General features: G+C 36.3%; 1 protein-coding gene across 1 annotated transcript in view; it reads left to right on the top strand.

Moving 5' to 3' along the window:
• The first annotated feature begins 334 nt into the window (after positions 1 to 334).
• The window catches only part of LOC145687869 (tRNA (guanine(6)-N(2))-methyltransferase THUMP3-like), a 38002-nt gene continuing 18502 nt past the window's right edge, over positions 335 to 19834 (top strand). The window contains exons 1-3 of the mRNA XM_081761375.1: positions 335 to 652; positions 16485 to 16562; positions 18054 to 18534. Of these exons, the coding sequence (XP_081617501.1) occupies positions 353 to 652; positions 16485 to 16562; positions 18054 to 18534 (859 nt within the window). The 5' untranslated portion in view covers positions 335 to 352. The remainder of the gene's footprint in view (positions 653 to 16484; positions 16563 to 18053; positions 18535 to 19834) is intronic.

Below are 19834 nucleotides of genomic sequence, written 5' to 3'. Positions count from 1 at the left end.
TTTTTTTTCCATTGTGCTCTCCCAGTTTGTAATATTAACTCTTTAAATGTGCACTACCACCTCGCAAAAAATGGCCCCGAAGTTCACTTATCAAACTCTGCCTTCTCCTTGTGAGTGTATTTGTGTGTATTTTTTGTATAAAAAAATGAAGAAAAACATTTTAAAATACAATCAAAAACAAATGAATAAAACAAAAGTAGTTGGCACCTTCGTTTAATATAGCTAAATTATCACGTAACTTCTGTCATAGGAATTAGATACTAAACAAATTAGCGAAAACTTGATAAGAAAAGAGAAAATTTTGTATCATTCGAGGGAAATTGTCTTAGAAAAACTTGCGAACACTGGTTATATGTGCGCATGTGGTTTTCGAAGAAAGAAGAAGAAGAAGAAGGAAAGAAACGATATTTTGAAAATGCAGAGGGGCAATAATGAATTCGAGCGCAAGCTTACTTTAATGATATATAATGGTGATGGTAAAGTGCCAGTTTCTAATGAATTAAATACTTACACGTTAGAGTGCACTGTTGCAACGGGTTTGGAGCCAGTAGCCGCAGAAGAATGTATGCGTTCCTTAAATGTTGTGAAGGAGAATGTACTCATTGAGCGGGGCAAAATATTTTTTCAAATAAGAAAGGAGCAGTTGCCCAAGGTAAATTAAAATGCTTTTTTTTTTTTTAAAAAAAAAAAAAAGGAGAAACCCGTTCTCTTTTAGCTACTTGTGATTGTTAATTTCCTTGCAGAAGCAAATTGCTTTCCGGAACTACCGGGGAATGTTGGAGCCGAAGTGAGTAGTACAGAGGGCGGGTGCGATTTCTATTGCTGTTGTTTATGGTTTGTTCAAATTATGCATATGTTTATATAGACTGTACTAATTCTCATTATATTAGGTACTGGTGAAGTTTAGGCATACCACCTTTTACATTTACAGGTAAAATTCAATACTCTGCCTGAAATTAAATGTTTGGGAACTAGTATGCGAGACAAACTTCCCGTTTTGCGAAGGAGGAGGAACGTCATACTTTTAGGAATTATTGATTGACTACCTAGAATGTTAATAAGGAACGAATTAGATAATAAGTAATGGAAGCTATATTTTATGTTTACAATTGAAGGGGTACTGGTATAAAATCAGAAGTCTATACGACGGGTAAAACAAGTAAATGCATATGACTCTTATTTCTGCACAATATAAGGAAGCTATTTTATTTTTAATGTATAGCATTGCTACTGTAAAACCACAAGAGTTACAGGAACTAGTATCACTGGGAAACTTAAGCGTTTTGGCTCATCTTCCGCAGATGGCGACCACGGATAAGACACACATAAACCTGTTTTCAAGGGTAGATTACTACTTATCTTTTGTTATTTTAGTATACCTTATTTACAGTTATTCTTGTTTCATTTACTTTTGACTGTTAACCACAAATATTTATTTTCATGCTTCCTGTGCTCTCCCCTGCATTATGGAGCTCCTCTGTGACTAAGCGGTTAGCGTACGCGCCTTTGGCGTGGGAGGCCCGGGTTCGATTCACGGCGGGAGCTCACGTGGTTTGGATTCCACGTTAATCAGTAGGTCCACGTCTCATATACCCTCGCTGCTGAACGGGACGTTTAACTCAAAATCAATCTTCCCTGCGTTCGTATGCATCTGTAAGGTGTTACTGTGCAAAATTAGTACACTCCAACTGTTAAGTGTTCCAAACTGCATACTACTCAGAAATTACTAATCCATTGGATACTTACAAGATTTCGTAAATAAACTTTGAGAGGAGGTTTCGGGAGTGATGCCTCTGTCAAACACATGTCTTACAAGACTCATACAAAATCTTCGATTTCCTCTGTTCTATTCCATTCTATGGAGGCATATTTACATTCATGAAGAATGCACTTCTCTTATTGTAAGATGCTCTAAATGAGGAGCTCCGTTACTGGTTGCAGATTGACTTCAGGAGGTCTGAATATAAATAGTGTGGAGGTGCGACATGAAAAGTAGTGAGTGCATAAAACATGAACCAACTTGTGCAAGGTGTCCAGTAAAAAAAGCGCACCAATGCTATGTAACCGACTCAGGTCAGGAGCGCATCAGGGAGGGCCGAGCAGAAGCAAGGGGTGCATCCGCAGTGAGAAGGCGTGTCAGCAACGCTGGGTATATGCTTAGATGAGGTTATTGGAAAAACATAATATGGCCTAAAATACATGTCTTGTGTGTGTTGCACACCTTTGCGACAATGGCTTAAGTTTAGAGTTACCCCTCCATTTTCAAACCTACAAAAAAGCAGTAAAAGCATTAAAACGCGCAGTTTTATTACACAGATCAATAGTATTAGTAGTAGGATTAGCAGTAGGAGTAGGCGTAGTAGTAGTAGGAACGGGTTAGAAGCCCCGCAGGGGTTCGTTGGGTTCTGTTCTCGACATAAAATGGGCATGCTGCTGAATCATGAAATCTTCCGCGTCTTGTAGATAGTACCAACTTCCACACATCTTTCCTTGTATTAAACATAACTTTACTAACAAAACTTACACATCTAAACATCATATAAGAACTCCAAATCATAATTTCTTACCTCATTTCTCCTGTAAATTTTCCTAATTTTTATAAAAAACGGAGGGGCAACTCTAAACTTAACCCGCGACAATTGTAGGTCACTTTTTTACTTTAACATAGCACTTTGCTTCAACGTGTATTTTTTATGGATTGTTGTGTGGTAAAGAACACACTTTCCTTTTCGTATTGCTACGTGTAAAATGTTGCAGTATACGTACATAGTTCATAGTATACATATAAGATGTAAGGTCCCACTTCCAGACTTAAGGATAATTTTCTAAAGGATGAAAATAAAAGACGTGAGTTCGTTTCGCACTGTAACCTACGGTAGACTTCCAAACTATGTGAATTTCAATATTTAAACTTTAGGTAGTTGCAGCAATCATGTCAAAGAAACGACAAGTACACTGCATTTGCGAGTGGTTACGGAATTCAGACTTAGGTGAAAGGGTTTTAGAGTTTTAAATTGTGGAAGGAATCAGTTTCAACAGACATATAAATTTATTATAACAAATGACTACTAAACAAATAATATATATAATATATATATATATATATATATATATATATATATATATATATATATATATATATATATATATATATATATATATAGGGCGTTTATAAAGTCTGACCCCGGGTTATTTGTTCAGAAACGTTGATTAGGTGGAAAAATCAGTGAACACGTATCCCATTAATTTTAGGGGTACACGATTTGAATGAAAATGTGTTGCCCCATGGTCCCCTGGGAGTCCCAGATGGGGTCCAATCCAAAATTTTCAAGTAGCAAGGAGGGTCAAGTAGTATATCATTGGAAAGGAATTGTTAAAAGAAGGAAGATGGTACCAGTCCCTACACGAACCCTGTGCAAAATGGCGGTCGGTCAAAATGTCAACTCAGTGTGCATTAAAGATTCTGTGGCCACCCCTAGCAATCTGAAATAGTGAATCAAATGTCTAAAGCGAAAAACAGGTGTCGTATCATTTCAAAAGTACAACATATCGAGGTAAAAAGTTTTGCTACAGGGTCCCCTGGGGAGTCCCAGATGGGGTCAAACTCAAAATTTTCAAATGGCGAATGACGTCAAGTAGTGTATCGTTGGAAACGTATTGTTAAAAGAAAGAAAATTGTGCTAGTCCCTATACGAACCCTGTGCAAAATGGCGGCCGGTCAAAATGTCAATGTGCATTGCAAACACTTTGACCACCCCTAGCAATCTGAAACAGTGAATCAGATGCTAAAAGCGAACAACATGTACCGCATCATTTCAAAAGTACAACATATCGTGGTAAAATAAATTGCCCCGTGGTTCTCCTTAGGGTATGAAGCGGGTTTCATCTCTAACGTTTCAAATAGACAGGTATGTTATATTGTATGTTGTGAGAAAGATCTGAATAAAAAGTATTGTTATAGCATTAGTGTCCAAAAATAATAATGGTGCCAAAGATATCGATCAATAATACTCTATACTGCGACATTTTACTAGTAATGAGTGCGAAATCACTACTTAACAGACACATGGATTTATAAATTCTACAAAATTGATGTTGGAGGTATTGAGTTCAACTCTGTTAGCCATCGGAGTACGATATACTGTAAGTTTACTGTAGAAAGATTCGAAGAACTGCACGCAGGAAAAAATAATATGAGACCAGGCTTTAAAAAGGTTACCGGTAGTTGTCAGGAATCGCCAATAATAATAATAATAATGAGAAGCCGAAGGGGGAGAAGAATCCTGTATTCAGAAATCACAACTACAATGAGACTTGACCGAACTAGTCCTCAAGATTACTGGCATCTCTGATAAACACACTTTCTATACCAACATTCCTTACACACAAGAACTGAAAATCTTTTTCTGTGCTTCGTACGGAAGAAAGTTTGCATCTGCGCCTGTGTAGTCACACTTTCTCGTTTACGTGTTAGCAACATAGATAGCTGCGGCAGTAAAGCATTTCCTGTACGAGTTAATAGGTCTGTTTTGCCTTAGTGTAAAGCAACAAAATCGAATCGTTTACACTTTCATTTCTTATGTCATTTCGCGCTTTGTTTTCGGATTTCCCGGTCATACGATGGACGCTTATCGGAAGACAAAGTAAAAATAATCATCTTTATGGGGAATGTGGTCGAAACTGCAGAGCAACTCTAGAACAGTGGTTCTCAAAGTGGGGTCCCTGGGACCTAGCCAACGGGTCCGCTACGTCTAAAAATTGAAATAAGTTGTAATAAAATGGAACTCTCAGCTGTTATGCAAGAAGTATTTTTAAGATTAAGAAACTGCAGCTGTGGGCAGTACGAGTACAAAACAATAAGTATTCAACATTTCCAGTGCTCCAGTACTTCATTGATTCTGCAGGTGAGAACTCTCTGCTAAAATGCACAAAACACTTCTAGGGCATTTGAAAGCATTAGGTGCAAGTATTCGATAATATTTCCCCCTCCCACAACCTAATAATGGTTGCATTGAAAATTCTTTCACTCATGTAGAAATCCATGACATGCAAGATATGAATCTCTTAAACTCAGAACAAGAAAAACTATTGGAACTATCCTGCGATACTTCATGCAAAAACGTTTTCAAAGAAAATGAATTTTGTAGCTTTTCGTTGCACGTGTGTTGTGAGTATGAAGAATTGTCTGAAAAGGCATTGCAACATTTGATGCCTTTCCCTACCACTTACTTATGTGAGCAGACCTTTTCTGCTCTTTGAAGTCTTAAAACCCTAAAGCAAAATCATCTTAATGTGGAATCGAACCTAAGATTGATGGTTACCAAACTTATTCCAGATTTCAATCCAATTATGAAAAAACAAAAGAACTTCATTCCTCACATTAGTGACCCCACATTTGAGAAGGTTGTTTATCAAGTGGGTTTCCTAAAAAATAAATATAAAATAAACAAACTGATTTTCGGTCTTGAAAGTTACTGTATTTTCAATTGAAATTTCGTTCATTAGGAAACAATACATGTATCTTTAGAATAAATTACTTACTGCATTATTTTTCTTGATCTTTTTCTTGTCAGTGGGAATTCTAATAATGTATTTTTAATACTATGTGAAATTTCAGATACCATTGCAAGGGGGTCCGCAGATCACTTTCCGAATGAACAGGGAAGCCGCGTTATCGGAAAGTTTGAGAACCACTGCTCTAGAAGGTTCAAGGAATTATTTCCTGACCGATCAATCGATCACAAGTACGTATCCGATTTAGTACAGAAATTTCGCGGAACACAAAGTGTAAAATATCGGCTTCAAGTTGATGAGCGCGCAGTGCTGGAAATTCTTGTCAACGCTATTATAACACCCCAGCAATCCTTGAATGAAATCAGTGCCTCCTTGGGTATTCCCAAAACTACAATCGGCAAAATCCTGAAAAAAAAACTTCGTTTCATCCATATAAAATGCACATTACTCACGAGCTCAGTGAGGTTGACTTTGATCGTCGTCTTGAGTTTTTTGAAGTAATGACTGCACGAATCGCTGCAAATAATGAGTTTGTACACAACATTTATTTCAGTGACGAAAGCACCTTATTTCTTAATGGACGTTTTAACAGCCAACATGTGCGTTACTGAAGCGATGCAAATCCCCATATTTTAAGAGAAGGACATACCCAAGGACGACAAAAGTAAATGTTTGGGCGGGAATTTTAAGAAAACGTATCATAGGGTTTCTGTTTGTTGATGGCACTTTAACCGGGGAAAGATACTTAGGTCTGCTCGTATATCTAATATACCATCTCATTACAATGGTTATTGAAAGTGCTACGACTGAAGAAGGCAAGTCAGAATTTGATGCAGGAGGAATTATATTTCGACAGGGTGGTTGTCCTCCACATTATGATCGCACTGTGCGCCAATATCTGGATCATAGATTCCTAAACAGATGGATTGGTAGGCAAGGAGCAATTGAGTGGCCGCCTCGATTTCCTGATTTATCTCTAAATGACTTTTTCAGATGGAAACACCTGAAAACTGCAGGCCTAGTCTATAGAACGCAACCAACTTCATTACTGGAATTAAGGACCCGAATTACTACAGCTTGCCTGGAGATACCACCACTTACTTTTCAGCACGCAAGTCAGGAATTTGAAGATCGTTTAGATCGAACAATATTGACTGCACTCTACCATATGAAACGGTCTTCTCTACGATTTTGCGAATAGTCCTTCTTCGATCAGCCATAACGATATCATGGATATTGTTTGCTTTTTCTTCTCTCTGCATGGTCGACCTGCACGTGGTGCGTCCGTACATGACTCTGCCAAGCTTGAATTAGCAATACCATCTCTTTACAGTTGAATATGATGGGCAAGAATCATGGAATGTACTCACCAATTCTTCATGGATTTGCTTTGTGTTTAGTTGCTTTTTCAATAGGAAATTTATCACTGAAGGAACAATTTTCAGCAAATGTCACAAAACGGTCTATTCACATACCTGTAATTAGAAAAGAAAATAAGATACTTTTCAGATTTTACATGTAAGTCTACCAAAGACTACAACACATACTAAACTTCCTGGTGGTGCTCAATTTCAGCATTTATTAAGCTGAAGTTCAATCCAATATTACACCATATAATTGTACTCGGAATTTGATCGTAGTGGGGTTAGGGAGATGTGTAGAATGAACTCTGCATCTACACATTCTCAAACGACACGAACACAGACGAAGATTTTACGTACCTGATTCAGATATTTCGAACGACACACCACTTCACATATTTTTCTATTAAAAATAAATTGAGTTGAACATCATTTGGGAGTCTAAAGCACGCCCTGGGGCATTTTTTTTACCACGATAAGTATTGTACTTTTGAAATGATGAGAAATGTGTTTGTCTCGTTTCACATCTAATTTCCTGTTGTAGATTTCTACTGGTGGCTACATACATTTCAATGGAAATTGTGTTGACATTTTGACCGACAGCCTTTTTGCACAGGGTTCGTGTAGGGACTCGGGATTTGTACCATCATCTTTCTTTTAACAATACTTTTCCAACGATATACTACTTGACCCCCGTTGCCATTTGAAAATTTTGAGTTTGACCCCCAGGGGACCCTGGGGCAACACTTTTTCACTCAAATCGTGTATCTCTAAAAATAATGGGATACGTGTTTGCTGATTTTTCCATCTATCCAACCTCTTCCGAACAAATGACCCGGGGTCAGACTTTATAGACGCCCTGAATATCAATAACTAATGAACCGATTCCTTTAAGAAATTGTTCCATTCACTCACGGTTTTAATGTTGGAAGGTGAAAGCACATTATTATATTTTCTCGTTAATTTGATAATTTAGATTAAATTCAAAGTTCAAATTTTGACTCGCAATGTTACTTCGAATTAGGTTATAAAACCAGATATTACGAATAACATCAAATTTAAATATAAGAGGAATCAGGGTCATAACCCAAGTGGGCGACCAATACTTACCAAGATGTTCAATTCAAAATCAGACACGCACGAAAAAAGAAAGTTAAAATTTAGAAAGAGTGGATATTAATGACACACTAGGATTTAATCCTGATTCGTTATACAAATCCACTCAAATTGTAATTTTCACTGCTTCCTCTTCACGACACAATCATGAAACAATTCTAATCACAAAAACACAATAAGGTGTTAACCGTTCCAATTACCTTGTCAAATTATATGGTTCGATAGGTCAATTCAAACAACGTAAGTTCATAGGTGGCAGCACTTTAGCCTGTGTAAGCAATGCTCATCATCAATGTTTCCATCTATATTTTGAATCACAACTTTTTTTTTTTCAATTATACTGCATACTAAAGTCCTCCCCTCTGGAAGTTTTCCAACCACTGGTTATACAAAATTGAAAAAGGAAAAAAAATAATCCACTGGAGAAGTCAAATCACTACATGTGGAAATAAGGATAGTTCAGCTCACCAAGTGTAGTCCAAAAATTCCAGATATAGTTAAAATGTCTGGACTTCTATTCTTCAAGGTCTAGAAGTAGTCTCGTCACAAGTGGATGAGATCATCTTCCATATCAGCAACGGTGTGATTTGCTGAGTCAGACAGAAGATACGAATGTAAAACAATTCCAAGCTGCGTTGCTTGAAATACCTTTTCTTGACCTTGCTTAATGTTCAGGATAATTAGATTTCTCTGAGGAATACACAATCCCAGTGGATCCACATAGTTCTGAACCTACAGAATTTTAAAAATAGACAAACAGTACAATTCTTATATAAACACATTAAATATACAATATATATATATATATATATATATATATATATATATATATATATATATATACAGTGTATATATATATATATATATATATACAGTAATTACTACAAATGACCTCATCAAAGTATAAAACAGCTCTCCCAAACAAGAGAAAAAATTTAAAATTTCCATGTTGCCCACCAACCTATGGTTGAAGTGAACAAGAAAACTAGAAATGAACCTCAAGATATTTTTCTTCAGTACGAATTAAGTAACAATTATTAACTTAAAAATTTCATTCTTTCTTCAGTTTAGTAATTCTTTGGATTAAAAGTACAATTATTTGTACCCTTATGGAGATTTCTTGGAGGCGAATACTTTTTTATAAATCGAACCTGGCGCTTCAACTTAACATCGGAATTACTTACTAACTCTACCCACACAGTATTTGGGGTCAGTTAACTTATAATTTTAAAAGGTCCAGAAATTTTCATATCAAACTTGGCATAATATTTCTTATCTAAAGATTTTAACATTTTCTTAACTAATTCACCTACGGGAAGATTACTAGGTATATGTTTTTTTGTTATAAGCTTGTCTCCTTTCCCAAGCTTTCTCAGTGTTATCGACTATTGTATTACTATTTTTTTCTTTATTTTGAGCCTTCTCTATTGTACCTAAATCTAATATCCAATTGACATCTAATGAATTAAACATTTTTCGACCAAGATAAAGCTCACTCAGGGTCTTCGGATTTCCATTATTTTCAGTAATATTTAATGTATATTGGATTTGATAGATATAATTCACACATTTTGTATGATTCTTGTTAATATGTGCTCTCAAAATTTATTTGTCTTATTCTGACGCTTTGTTCCGTTCGAAGACAGAGGAAGGTGACGTACTAATATTCTAGATACCTAGACTAAACAAATACTGTTTGAAGTATTCACTAGAGAAATAATACGCATTATCATGTAAAAGTGAGTAAGTATATCCATACGTAAGGAAGATTTTAGTTAATTTGAAACAAATTAATTTTGAATTCAAAGCTCTTAAAGGCGCTATTATTACAAAACGACCATAACTATCTGTCAAAACCATTACATAATTAAATTCATTACTAGTGGGACAAGCCCCCATGCAGTCCAGATAAACGATATTATTTGGGTATCTAGGCTCTTTAGAATAATAAGTTCCATAAAGTTTACAATTTATTTCTTTGCTCTGTAGACAAGTTTTTTAGATAAAGCGCCTTGCAAAATGAGTAATTTCAGAATATATTTTTCCCATGTAAAGCGTGAGGCCACTTTGGAGATGGTTTTCTGGATCCCACCGTGACATCCCCCTACTAGTTCTTCATGCCAGTATTTAACAATATCGTAAAGACGGAGGAATTACAGCACGTAAACCACCATATTTTTTACCATTAGTTTTTTTTAATAAAACTCCCTCTTTTAATATGTAAGGATCTATCGTTTCTTTTCTCTCTAAAGCTGAAAGAATCTCACTTAGATGAGGATCTTATCTTTGGTGTTCACCAAGTGGTTTCTTGAAGATTGAATAACTCCAAAAGTTGACAAAGGAGAGATGAACATTCTGTTCATTAACCTTATTAATTTCAATAATTTCGCTGTTGGGAGGAGTAAAATCTAAGTAATTATACATACGACTAATAAAATCCGCGAAATGGTTCTTTACCGAGCACACATTAATAATATCAAAGGAGTATTTACTTATTTTCTCTATTAAAGAGCCATATTTCTTTTGTCTCTTGTGATTTCTTAAATTCCACCATAAAGTAGCATTGTCAGTATGGATGGTAAATTTCTTTTGTAAATAGATATCAAATTTATCAAGAGCGTAAACAAGTCTCTTCATCTTTAAATCAAAGATACTCTTTGACCAATCACTTGGAATCATCATCTTAGAAAAGAAAGAAACAGGACGAAGTCTCCCTTCCTCATCGTACTGACTTAAAATCGCACTGTATGTGCGACAGCTGCTATCTATATGTATCACGAAAGGACAAGAAAAATCTGTCACTTTTAACACTACATGATTAATAATTGCCTCTTTTATTTGTTCTAATATTTTATCTTCTTCCTTTCCCCAGCGAAACGGTATTTTATTTTATTTTAATGCACATAAAGGACCCAATCACTCACCATAATCCTTAACAAATTTCAAATAATAGGACAAGAAACCAATCATTTTACTTAAAGCTCGTCGGTTTTTAGGTTTTGGTAGATTCTTAATTACCTGAATTCTGTCCTCATCTATTATGTATCCACCTGAAAATACATAGCCTATAAATTTTATTTTATTTTTACATAGTCTAGTTTTCCTTTTAGAAATTATGTCCTACTGTCGGAGTCTCTGTAAGACTAATTCCAATATTTCTTTATGCTTTTCAACAGTGTCAGTATGCATAATAATATAATCATAAAATATGTCCAAATAATCTCCTAATGGGTCTGTAAAATTTTATTCATGATACTAGAAAGAATAAATTATGAGTTGATAAACCTCATTGGGAGCTTTAGATACCTTAATAACCTCGTTGGTGTAGCGAAGGTAGTATACTGACGTGAGTTTTGATCAAGCAATAGCTGGTGAAATGCTCCGTTCGCATCTAAAACGGAATAGAATTTATGCATACCTATATTAGCAGTTGTCGCTTCAGCGTGAGTCTGGGAAGGCAGTTACAAGAACTTTAGAATTGATAGAAGATTAATTGACTGCGAGCCGCTTGGTTCCATCTCGATTACTTACTAAAAAACATGGAGAGATATAGGCAGAACTTTCTCTAAAACATTTTTCTCTATCAATTGATTTATGTATTCATCTAACTCGCACAATTTATGACGCGGCATAGGATAGGGTTGCGTTACGCAGGAACTAGGATCAGTCATTTTAATTTCATAAACAGTCTTTCAGAGTCCCTAATTCTTCATTAGTAACGTCGTTATACTGATCAAACAAATTTTCTACATACGGGATTCTACATGAATTTTCTTCCTCCGGATAAATATGATGGACGGTAGGATCTGAAATGGGTACTCCTGGTGGAACATCCTGGTACTGTGCCGACTTTACATCAGAACCATGATTTAATGTTGTAGTTGAAAATGGTTTACAAGTCTCCAACACAGGTGGCCAGGCCTTCGAGCTCCCCCGAGAAAAATTCCTCCTGGCTCTTTTGGGTTGCGTATGGAAACAGTACTGGGCAGACGACCTGCTTCCAATCAGCTGATCCGCAGTTCTCGGTTGACAAGTGGTGGCTGTTTATTCTCCTTCCCGCAGCGCGTGGGCGTTCGCTACATAGGTCTGGATTTGCCCCTCCCCCTGTGTCAAGATCTTATGGCGACGCAGAGATTTCAGGTCCAGACCTAAAACAAGAAAATCGGGAACAAAGGTCACTAGATTCACTAATAGGTGGTTTTGATTCTGTTAATTTTACGGTTAAGTCAATGTATAAAATTCAACTTCCTTTTCCCAATGCTTATATTAACATTATATTGTTATAAGAAATCAAGTCCTACTAACAGTTTTAAATACGGGTTTGAACCACCGAAAACCAATTGATAAACTCAACTCCATTTATGAAATACATCAATTTCACTTGTTTGTAGATTTTGATAAGTTCAGAGTTCATAACCAAAATGGTAAAGTTCACTGATTTAGTCTTAGGCCAGCCCTTTTTTTGTTTTTTTTTTTTTTTTTTTTTTTTTTTTTTCAAAACCTGTTCTTCAGTAAGTGAGAGACTACTTTCCGAATCAATTACACAAAGATGTAAGCCTTAGCAGATGGCGGCATTTTTAACAAAAAGGGGGGTTGATCCTCACTAACATAATATGTTTTCTCACTTCCAATATTTTTCTTATTATAAGTACATTGTTCCTAAAAATGACTATTAAGGCAACAAGAATGACATTTATGTTTTTTCTGCCTACTTCCCTCGCTAATATAACCAAACGACATAACATTTTGTTGTTTCTGTAAGACACAATTATAATCTAAATTAAAGTGCCTATTCATATGCTTTCCCTGAACGAGTACATCTAGAACCACTCTTTGCAATAAGATCAAAGATAGAACTTGCTCCTCGGACGCGGAAGCCATATCGAAAAGTCATTACTCGCTACCCGTTACTGTTTTTTATGTCGATAAAGGTTGAAACCGGGAATTGTTAATTTGAACCGCTTCCGGTTTGAATAGATATTTAAGGGATGAGATAGAACCTATTCTTGTGAAGCTCAATTGATTGCGGAAAACTTCATCCCAGTACCTCTTATTGTTTTTGCTCTACCGAAATCAGTATTGTAGTAAATTTCAATTACATGCGGTTTAGGTAGAGGGTTATGGGTTTTATAATGTGCTTTCTTCAGACTATGAATCGATTGCAGAAAATTACTTGTCGCTATCTATTACCAGTTTTGTTCTATGATGATAAATGTTGAAACTGGAAATAGTTAATTTGAACCACTTCCGGTTTGAGTAGAGGGTAAATGAATAACATGGGAGCTATTCTTGAGCCAATGAATCGATTGCAAGAACCCGCAAATCAGAATTGAAACCGGAAGTAACATTAAATTTCAATCATTTCCGTTTTTTTAGTGTTCGGGATAATCATAGTACGTTTCCTTGAGACGCTGAATCTTTCGCGAAAAACCCCTTCTCGCCATTTGGTACCCTTTTCGTGCAATGACGATAAACTTTGAAACCGGAAATGACTAATTTGAACCACTTCTGGTTTCTGAAGAAAGTAACCGGACGAGATGGAATCCATTCTTGGGACGGTGAATTGATTGCAGGAAGCCGCATCTCGATCTCTCAAATTTCTTGTTCTGATACCTATCGACAAACGGGCGGGTGTCAAGACTACTGGTGCCAAAATTTCCTTCTTCCGTTGCTCCTCGTAACAGATCATAAAACTTTCTCAGTAGATCACAGCTCAAAATATTAGAATCTTATTACATAAAAAAATGAAATGAAATCTTTGAGTTTTACGTCCCACTTTATGCCGGCTAGGCTAGAGGAAACCGTGATGATGAGAAATGAATGAAATGGTGGAATGAAGAAAGTGGGAGGAAACGGGAGAACCCCGAGAAAACCCACGCTTACGGTGTTTGTCCACCACAAAGTTCACTTGGCGGGAGCAGAGTTTGAACCCGGGACTCTATGCGCCAGAAGTGAACGTTCTATCACTGAGCCACCGCGGCCCTCCTGCATTAAGATAGCACCTATCTCTATACCATTAACAACAATTAACCCTGTAATTCATTGTGCTATGCAGTTTTGTCACTTTTATAATTATATATTTACACTGATGAGGTACATCATTCTTATAGTTAAGCTTCGTTAATTGTACTGATTTTAAGACAAATACAGTGGTCCAAGGTTTGATTGCCTACCTCTAGTTTGAAGAATTCTAGGCCATGTGAGTTTGTGACATTGTCCACAGATGTTGAAAATTTTCCAATTACTAAAATTTGGTTGGAAAAACACTAAATTAAAAACACTGCTTACAGTAAAGACAATAACTGGAGGGTTGAAAACAATAATGATGATCAAAGTGAGGCGGGGAAGTAAATAATAATAATACTTTTTTCCAGATTTTTCAAACTATGAAGCCTAATGGCGTAAGATAACATATAAGTAAGCTTGCTTATATGTTACATAGAAATCTCAAAGCGGGAATGGAAACGAATTACTGACTAGAAAATATTTTACTGTTTCCTGGTAAGTACGTTTTATAAATGGTAATGCAAGGAAACGGGAAATTATGAATCCAGGATTATCAACACTGTAATCCCGACACTTGTTCGCAACCGATGTGACTTGTCGTTTAGTAATTATAAGACTTTAAGTGTTCGGAACGTGTGTTCGCAGAAAGGCAGTCATTTACATAATAGTAATATTCCTCGACCTCTAAGTTCTCTTGAACTCAGTGTTTGCGATATCTTTCTGTGGTGAGTCTGTAGGAATCTCCCAATGGCAAAATGTACAGCAGACATCCTGCATCCAGCGCTGAACTGAAACAGAAGATTGAAGTAGTTATCACTGACATTCCTCGAGACATGACATACCAAGCATTTTAGAGATTTCCATACACGAAGAGGGAACATATCTTTCCGATATCGTCTTCAAGATGTGACGTGCGATAGTGAATGGCATTATTAATGGGATACTCTGCACGTACATTTCCATCATTAAATGATTTTTTCCTCTGTTTATTCCTGCATTTTCTGTGAATGGAAATTTTCCCATTTTTTGCGCCATGATGGGGCCGCTGTGACTGAGTGGTAGAGCGTTCACCGTTGGTGCTTGTGGTCCCTGGTTTGATCCTGACTCGCACCAAGTGAACTTTGTGCTGGACAAACACCGTGCGCGTGGGTTTCCTCAGGGTTCTCCCGTTTCCTCTCACTTTCTTCATTCCAGCATTTCATTCACTTCTCATCACCGTTTCCTTTAGCCTAGCGGGCATAACCGTGACGTAAAACTCGAAGATTTCATTTCTTTGCGCCACGCTGTTTTTTGTTTAGTGGAGTAAACATTATCACATGAGAGTAAAACTGTGCAATATAAAGTAATAAATTAAGCTTAGGAATATATCAGTTAATTACCAAATTACGTGTCAGATGAATTTCGTTAATAGTTGATGTTACGGTATTAAGCTCTTTCGCTAAAAGCTTCTTCAGAGAAGTAGAGAAGGAAGAAAAATTTTGGAACAGAAAAAGCAGCTGTTAAGTGTCAGGTGTGCGCTATCTTGGAATATATTCAGGTGATAGTATTGTAAGGTTGAAACTAAAGATATTTCAGGTGGAGGAAAGTAAAATTAATGAGATGGATTTGTTTAACAGTACCGAAGAGAGAATGACTAATAAATGAGGGAAAGGATTGATATATAATTAAGAAAAAAGAAAGAGATAATCGAAAGAATCAACCAACTTTGTTTACACCACACACGTGGTGTGATTTCAATGAAAATTTAGGATGAGAAAGTGCAGAAGTGAACCGGGAACGACACCCTGATCCCTACTTACCTTGCCTGTGTTCTAAAATGAAATGAAATCTTTTAAGTTTTACGTCCCACAGTATGTCTGCTAGGCTAAAGGAGATGATGATGGGAAATGAGTGAAATGGTGGAATGAAGAAGGTATGGGGAAACGGGAGAACCGCGAGAAGACCCATGCACACGGTATTTGTCCACCCCAAAGCTCACTTTTGCGCGAGCTAGGATCGAACCAAGTGCCCGTGTTCTACTACGCTACCCAGTCCACTCCCTTAATAGCAACACACAGTTCAATTTTGGTGTCTGTACGTATATATACAAATTTTTCTCAAGTAATTTTACCGACTAATCCGTCCTATTAGTTTTATCCTGCTCCCCATTTATAACTGAACCTTTCAACACTATTGCGTAGCTGCATTCCAATATGGTACCCAGCTGGGCTATTGCAACTACTTCTGTCTTTAGTTTCTTTCACTCTTTATCTGATGAGGCGTTTATCTAAAAACCTTATATTTTACTATTTTATTAGTGTGTGATACTGTTCCCACTATTTTCTGGATAAAATAATTCGTTTCAACTTTATTCTATGTGTATATACACAGGGCGTATCCGAGATTTGGTCATAAGAGGCTGCCTATGTAAGGCTTGTGCATTGTAAAGTAGGATCAAATCTAAACATTTTATAATTGATTTATGTAATCGTTCTTTTTCCTTAACAGGTCTTTGACTTAAGAAGTGTTGACAACGTGAGAGTTGTAATATCTTTCCTACACGCGATTCCGTTTTCGGACAATAAGGTAAGTATAATCAGATGTAATAGTTCGAATATACATTTTATAACACAAAGATGTATCTTCAATTAATATTGTAGTGTTAACTTCTCACTTCTTGAACATCTATGATAATCAGTAATATTACAAAACAAAAATAGGGAAGAAAACAATCAGTTTTCCTTCTTAAGAGTAGAATTTTCGATACGATAAAATGTTTTCCCTTTTTTATATATGAAAGTTTATATACTGAACGTCTTATCTCCAACTTAAGCGAATATTGACATTTGAGATTTCGGGATTAAACAAAAGAAAATTTGAGTATTTTATAAATGTTTCTCTTTCCTTTCGTTGGAGCGGAAATTTTTAAAATGCTGAAGAACATGTTCCTTTACTTTTGGATTTAAAAGATCCAATATATTTCAGGCAAAAATTTTCTTCTAAGCCTTATATCTGGAGAACTACATATAGTGTAGCCAAACCCAAGCTATCATTTAACTCAGTATGATGTGCGTAGAAAATATGAAAACTCGATTTATTGACCGTTCAAAAATGTTGTGGCCCCTGATCCCAAAACTGATTATTGGCCAAGATCGCAATCTTTTGATCCATTTTCAACTTTCCTAATTCGATCCCAGCTCGCGCCGTGTGGACTTTGTGGTGGACAAACACCGTGCTCGTGGGTTTTCTCGGGGTTCTCCAGTTTACTCCCACTTTCATTCCACCATTTCATTCATTCCTCATCATCACCCTCTCCTTTAGCCTAACCGGCATAACCGTGGAACGTAAAACTTAAAGATTTCATTTCATTTCAACTTTCCTAATTTTCTAGTTAACGAAGAGTTCATATGCCATGTTTTATCTCTCTTATGCCAGGGATTCGTGAGTACGCTGTTCTTGAAGAAAATTTTGAACACTTCGTTATCCCCTTTACAAAGAGTATTTCCAAATATTCTTCCTTATCCCTTACTTCCGTTACAAAAGGAGTATTTTATCCAAATTACATCTTTCTACTCGTAGTAGTATGGTTTTGGCGGTGATGTCACCCATTTGTACTATTTTATATGGCATTTTAATATATAGTAGCGCACCCGCAGTCACTCTACCGAGTCCCGGGTTCAATTCCCGGTGGGAGAGCATTGAACGCATCACGGTGCTTCGGATAGTACTTTAAAGTGTATGTCCTCATGTCATATAGCCTCGATGCTGAAGAAGGATATAGTACGATGCTGATATAGTACTTAAGAAGTGAGTAAAGTAATGAACACGATTTTTCGGTCATATTCGAGAATGGGTTCCCTTCCATGAAATGTATTAATATCTAGGTGCATAGATGCGAGAGTATGCTGTCCACGAAATATAATTTGTTTCTCTAGTTTAGCACAATAATTTAGCAATTACTGCAGTTAGATCACTCATTTCAGAGTTACTAAGAAAATAAAATCCTTAACATTTACAGTATTCAGAAAATAACCCTTAAAATTACCAATATTTGTCAGAGAGTTTTGTATTTTTCAGGAAGAGGACTTAAATCGGATCAAGGCGTTGTTTGGTATAGGGTTATGGGAAGATGGTCTTCATGCGTGGGATTCCATCAGTAAATTCGCTGGTGTTTTGTTCCCAACCAAGGAACAATATGACGAATACGTTAGTGAACTGACTTCTGGAAAGCCTCAGACGGCAAATGAAGCTTGTGAGCCTCAACCTTGTGCTGTGATTGGACCCGAAATGACTAGTGGTTTACAGCAGAATTCATCGACAGGAAGTGGTCCCAAGCAAGTGGTAGATCCAGAAGAACCAATAGACAGTGATCAATTGAATATTACGAAATCTGAGTTGAAAATTCCGAACTTTCGTGTGACATGTAACCGAGCAGGAGAGCACACGTTTTCTTCTATGGAAGCTGCAAGTGCCTTTGGTGCAATTGTACAAGAAAAACACAATTGGAAGGTTAATCTTTCCCATTATGACGTGGAAGTGGTGTTAAATATACTTGAAAGTAAGTCAAAGGTAAAGTGAATTGATATTATGTGAAATGTTACGAACTCCCTCGTGGCTAAATGCTTGCTTTAGGTGCTATAGACACCCATTTCATTCCTTATGAAGGGTTTATATGTTTCAGACCCCATGGAAAACTGGTTCGAATCTCAGATAGCTTTGATACTGACAAGGGACGTTCAAACACAATGAAATTATTTTTACCTTCAGTAATCATACTAATATCTTAATTGTTAAATTAAACTTAAACAAAATTGAAGATGCGTTATTTACATATTGTTGGCAAAATTAAAAATAAATTTTATTAATGGTAAAGTAGCTAAGGTAAATAATATGTGTATATTCTTTGTAGATGTTAGCTTCAAAATTACATTCGTCGCATCCAACGCAGTATAGCTGCGGGAGGTGGGAGGGAAACGTTGAACTAAATACTTCACTTAGTTTGTATTTTAGAGACAAATGATACGAATAAAACTAGTATGTTTTATCTGTGTCGAAAATATCTATAATTAGTATGTTAACAGTACAGTATTTTCGAGACACGTTAATTCTACCAGAATTGAGTAGGAGCAAGTTCTCAATTATTGGGTTGTCCTCCTTAGTTAGGTGACCCTGGCCGATTCCCGGCAGGAGCTCATTTAATTTGGGTCCTACGTTAAACTGTAGGTCCACGTGATATATAGCCTTGCTACTGAAATGACAACACTCAACATCAAATCAAATTCTTAGCTATATAATCGATCATTTTGAAGAAACGAGATTGCATGAATTTTCTTGAGAATTTTTGGGTTTGTAGCGCAAAATCAAACCGATTTCATATTAGCAGTCTCTCTTGTAAGATTATGTACTAATGATAAAAGGAAACCGTCCTAGTCCGTCAGTGTGTGTGACACTACTTCCTTATAGTAAACTGTCACGTTAGCAGATGTCGCTGCTTGCTACTCAATTATTTAAATTAACAGAAGAGGACTCAAAAGTATATAGCCTAATACAGTGAAACCTCTCAATAACGGACATCAATGGGACACGAATTTTTGTCCGTTAATGAGAGGTGTCCATTACAGGGAGGTTACAGAAATTTAATTTCTCACAACGGCAATTGTGCAGTAATATATAGTAAATACATTATTTATGACCCTAAATACATAAAATTCAATATGAAAATACTCTATTTAGTACATATTTGAATTACTGAGAGGGATGAAGAAGAAATTCATTTCTGTTAAGTAATAGTATTGCTGGGGGATGTGTTAATATATTCGTATACTGCAAAAGATAATGCGTGTATGGTGATTTTCTTA

Source organism: Thermobia domestica, chromosome 6 (assembly GCF_964235325.1).
Source record: "Thermobia domestica chromosome 6, izTheDome1.hap1.1, whole genome shotgun sequence".
In the NCBI taxonomy this organism is placed as follows: domain Eukaryota; kingdom Metazoa; phylum Arthropoda; class Insecta; order Zygentoma; family Lepismatidae; genus Thermobia; species Thermobia domestica.
This window is presented reverse-complemented; position numbering and strand designations above follow the sequence as displayed.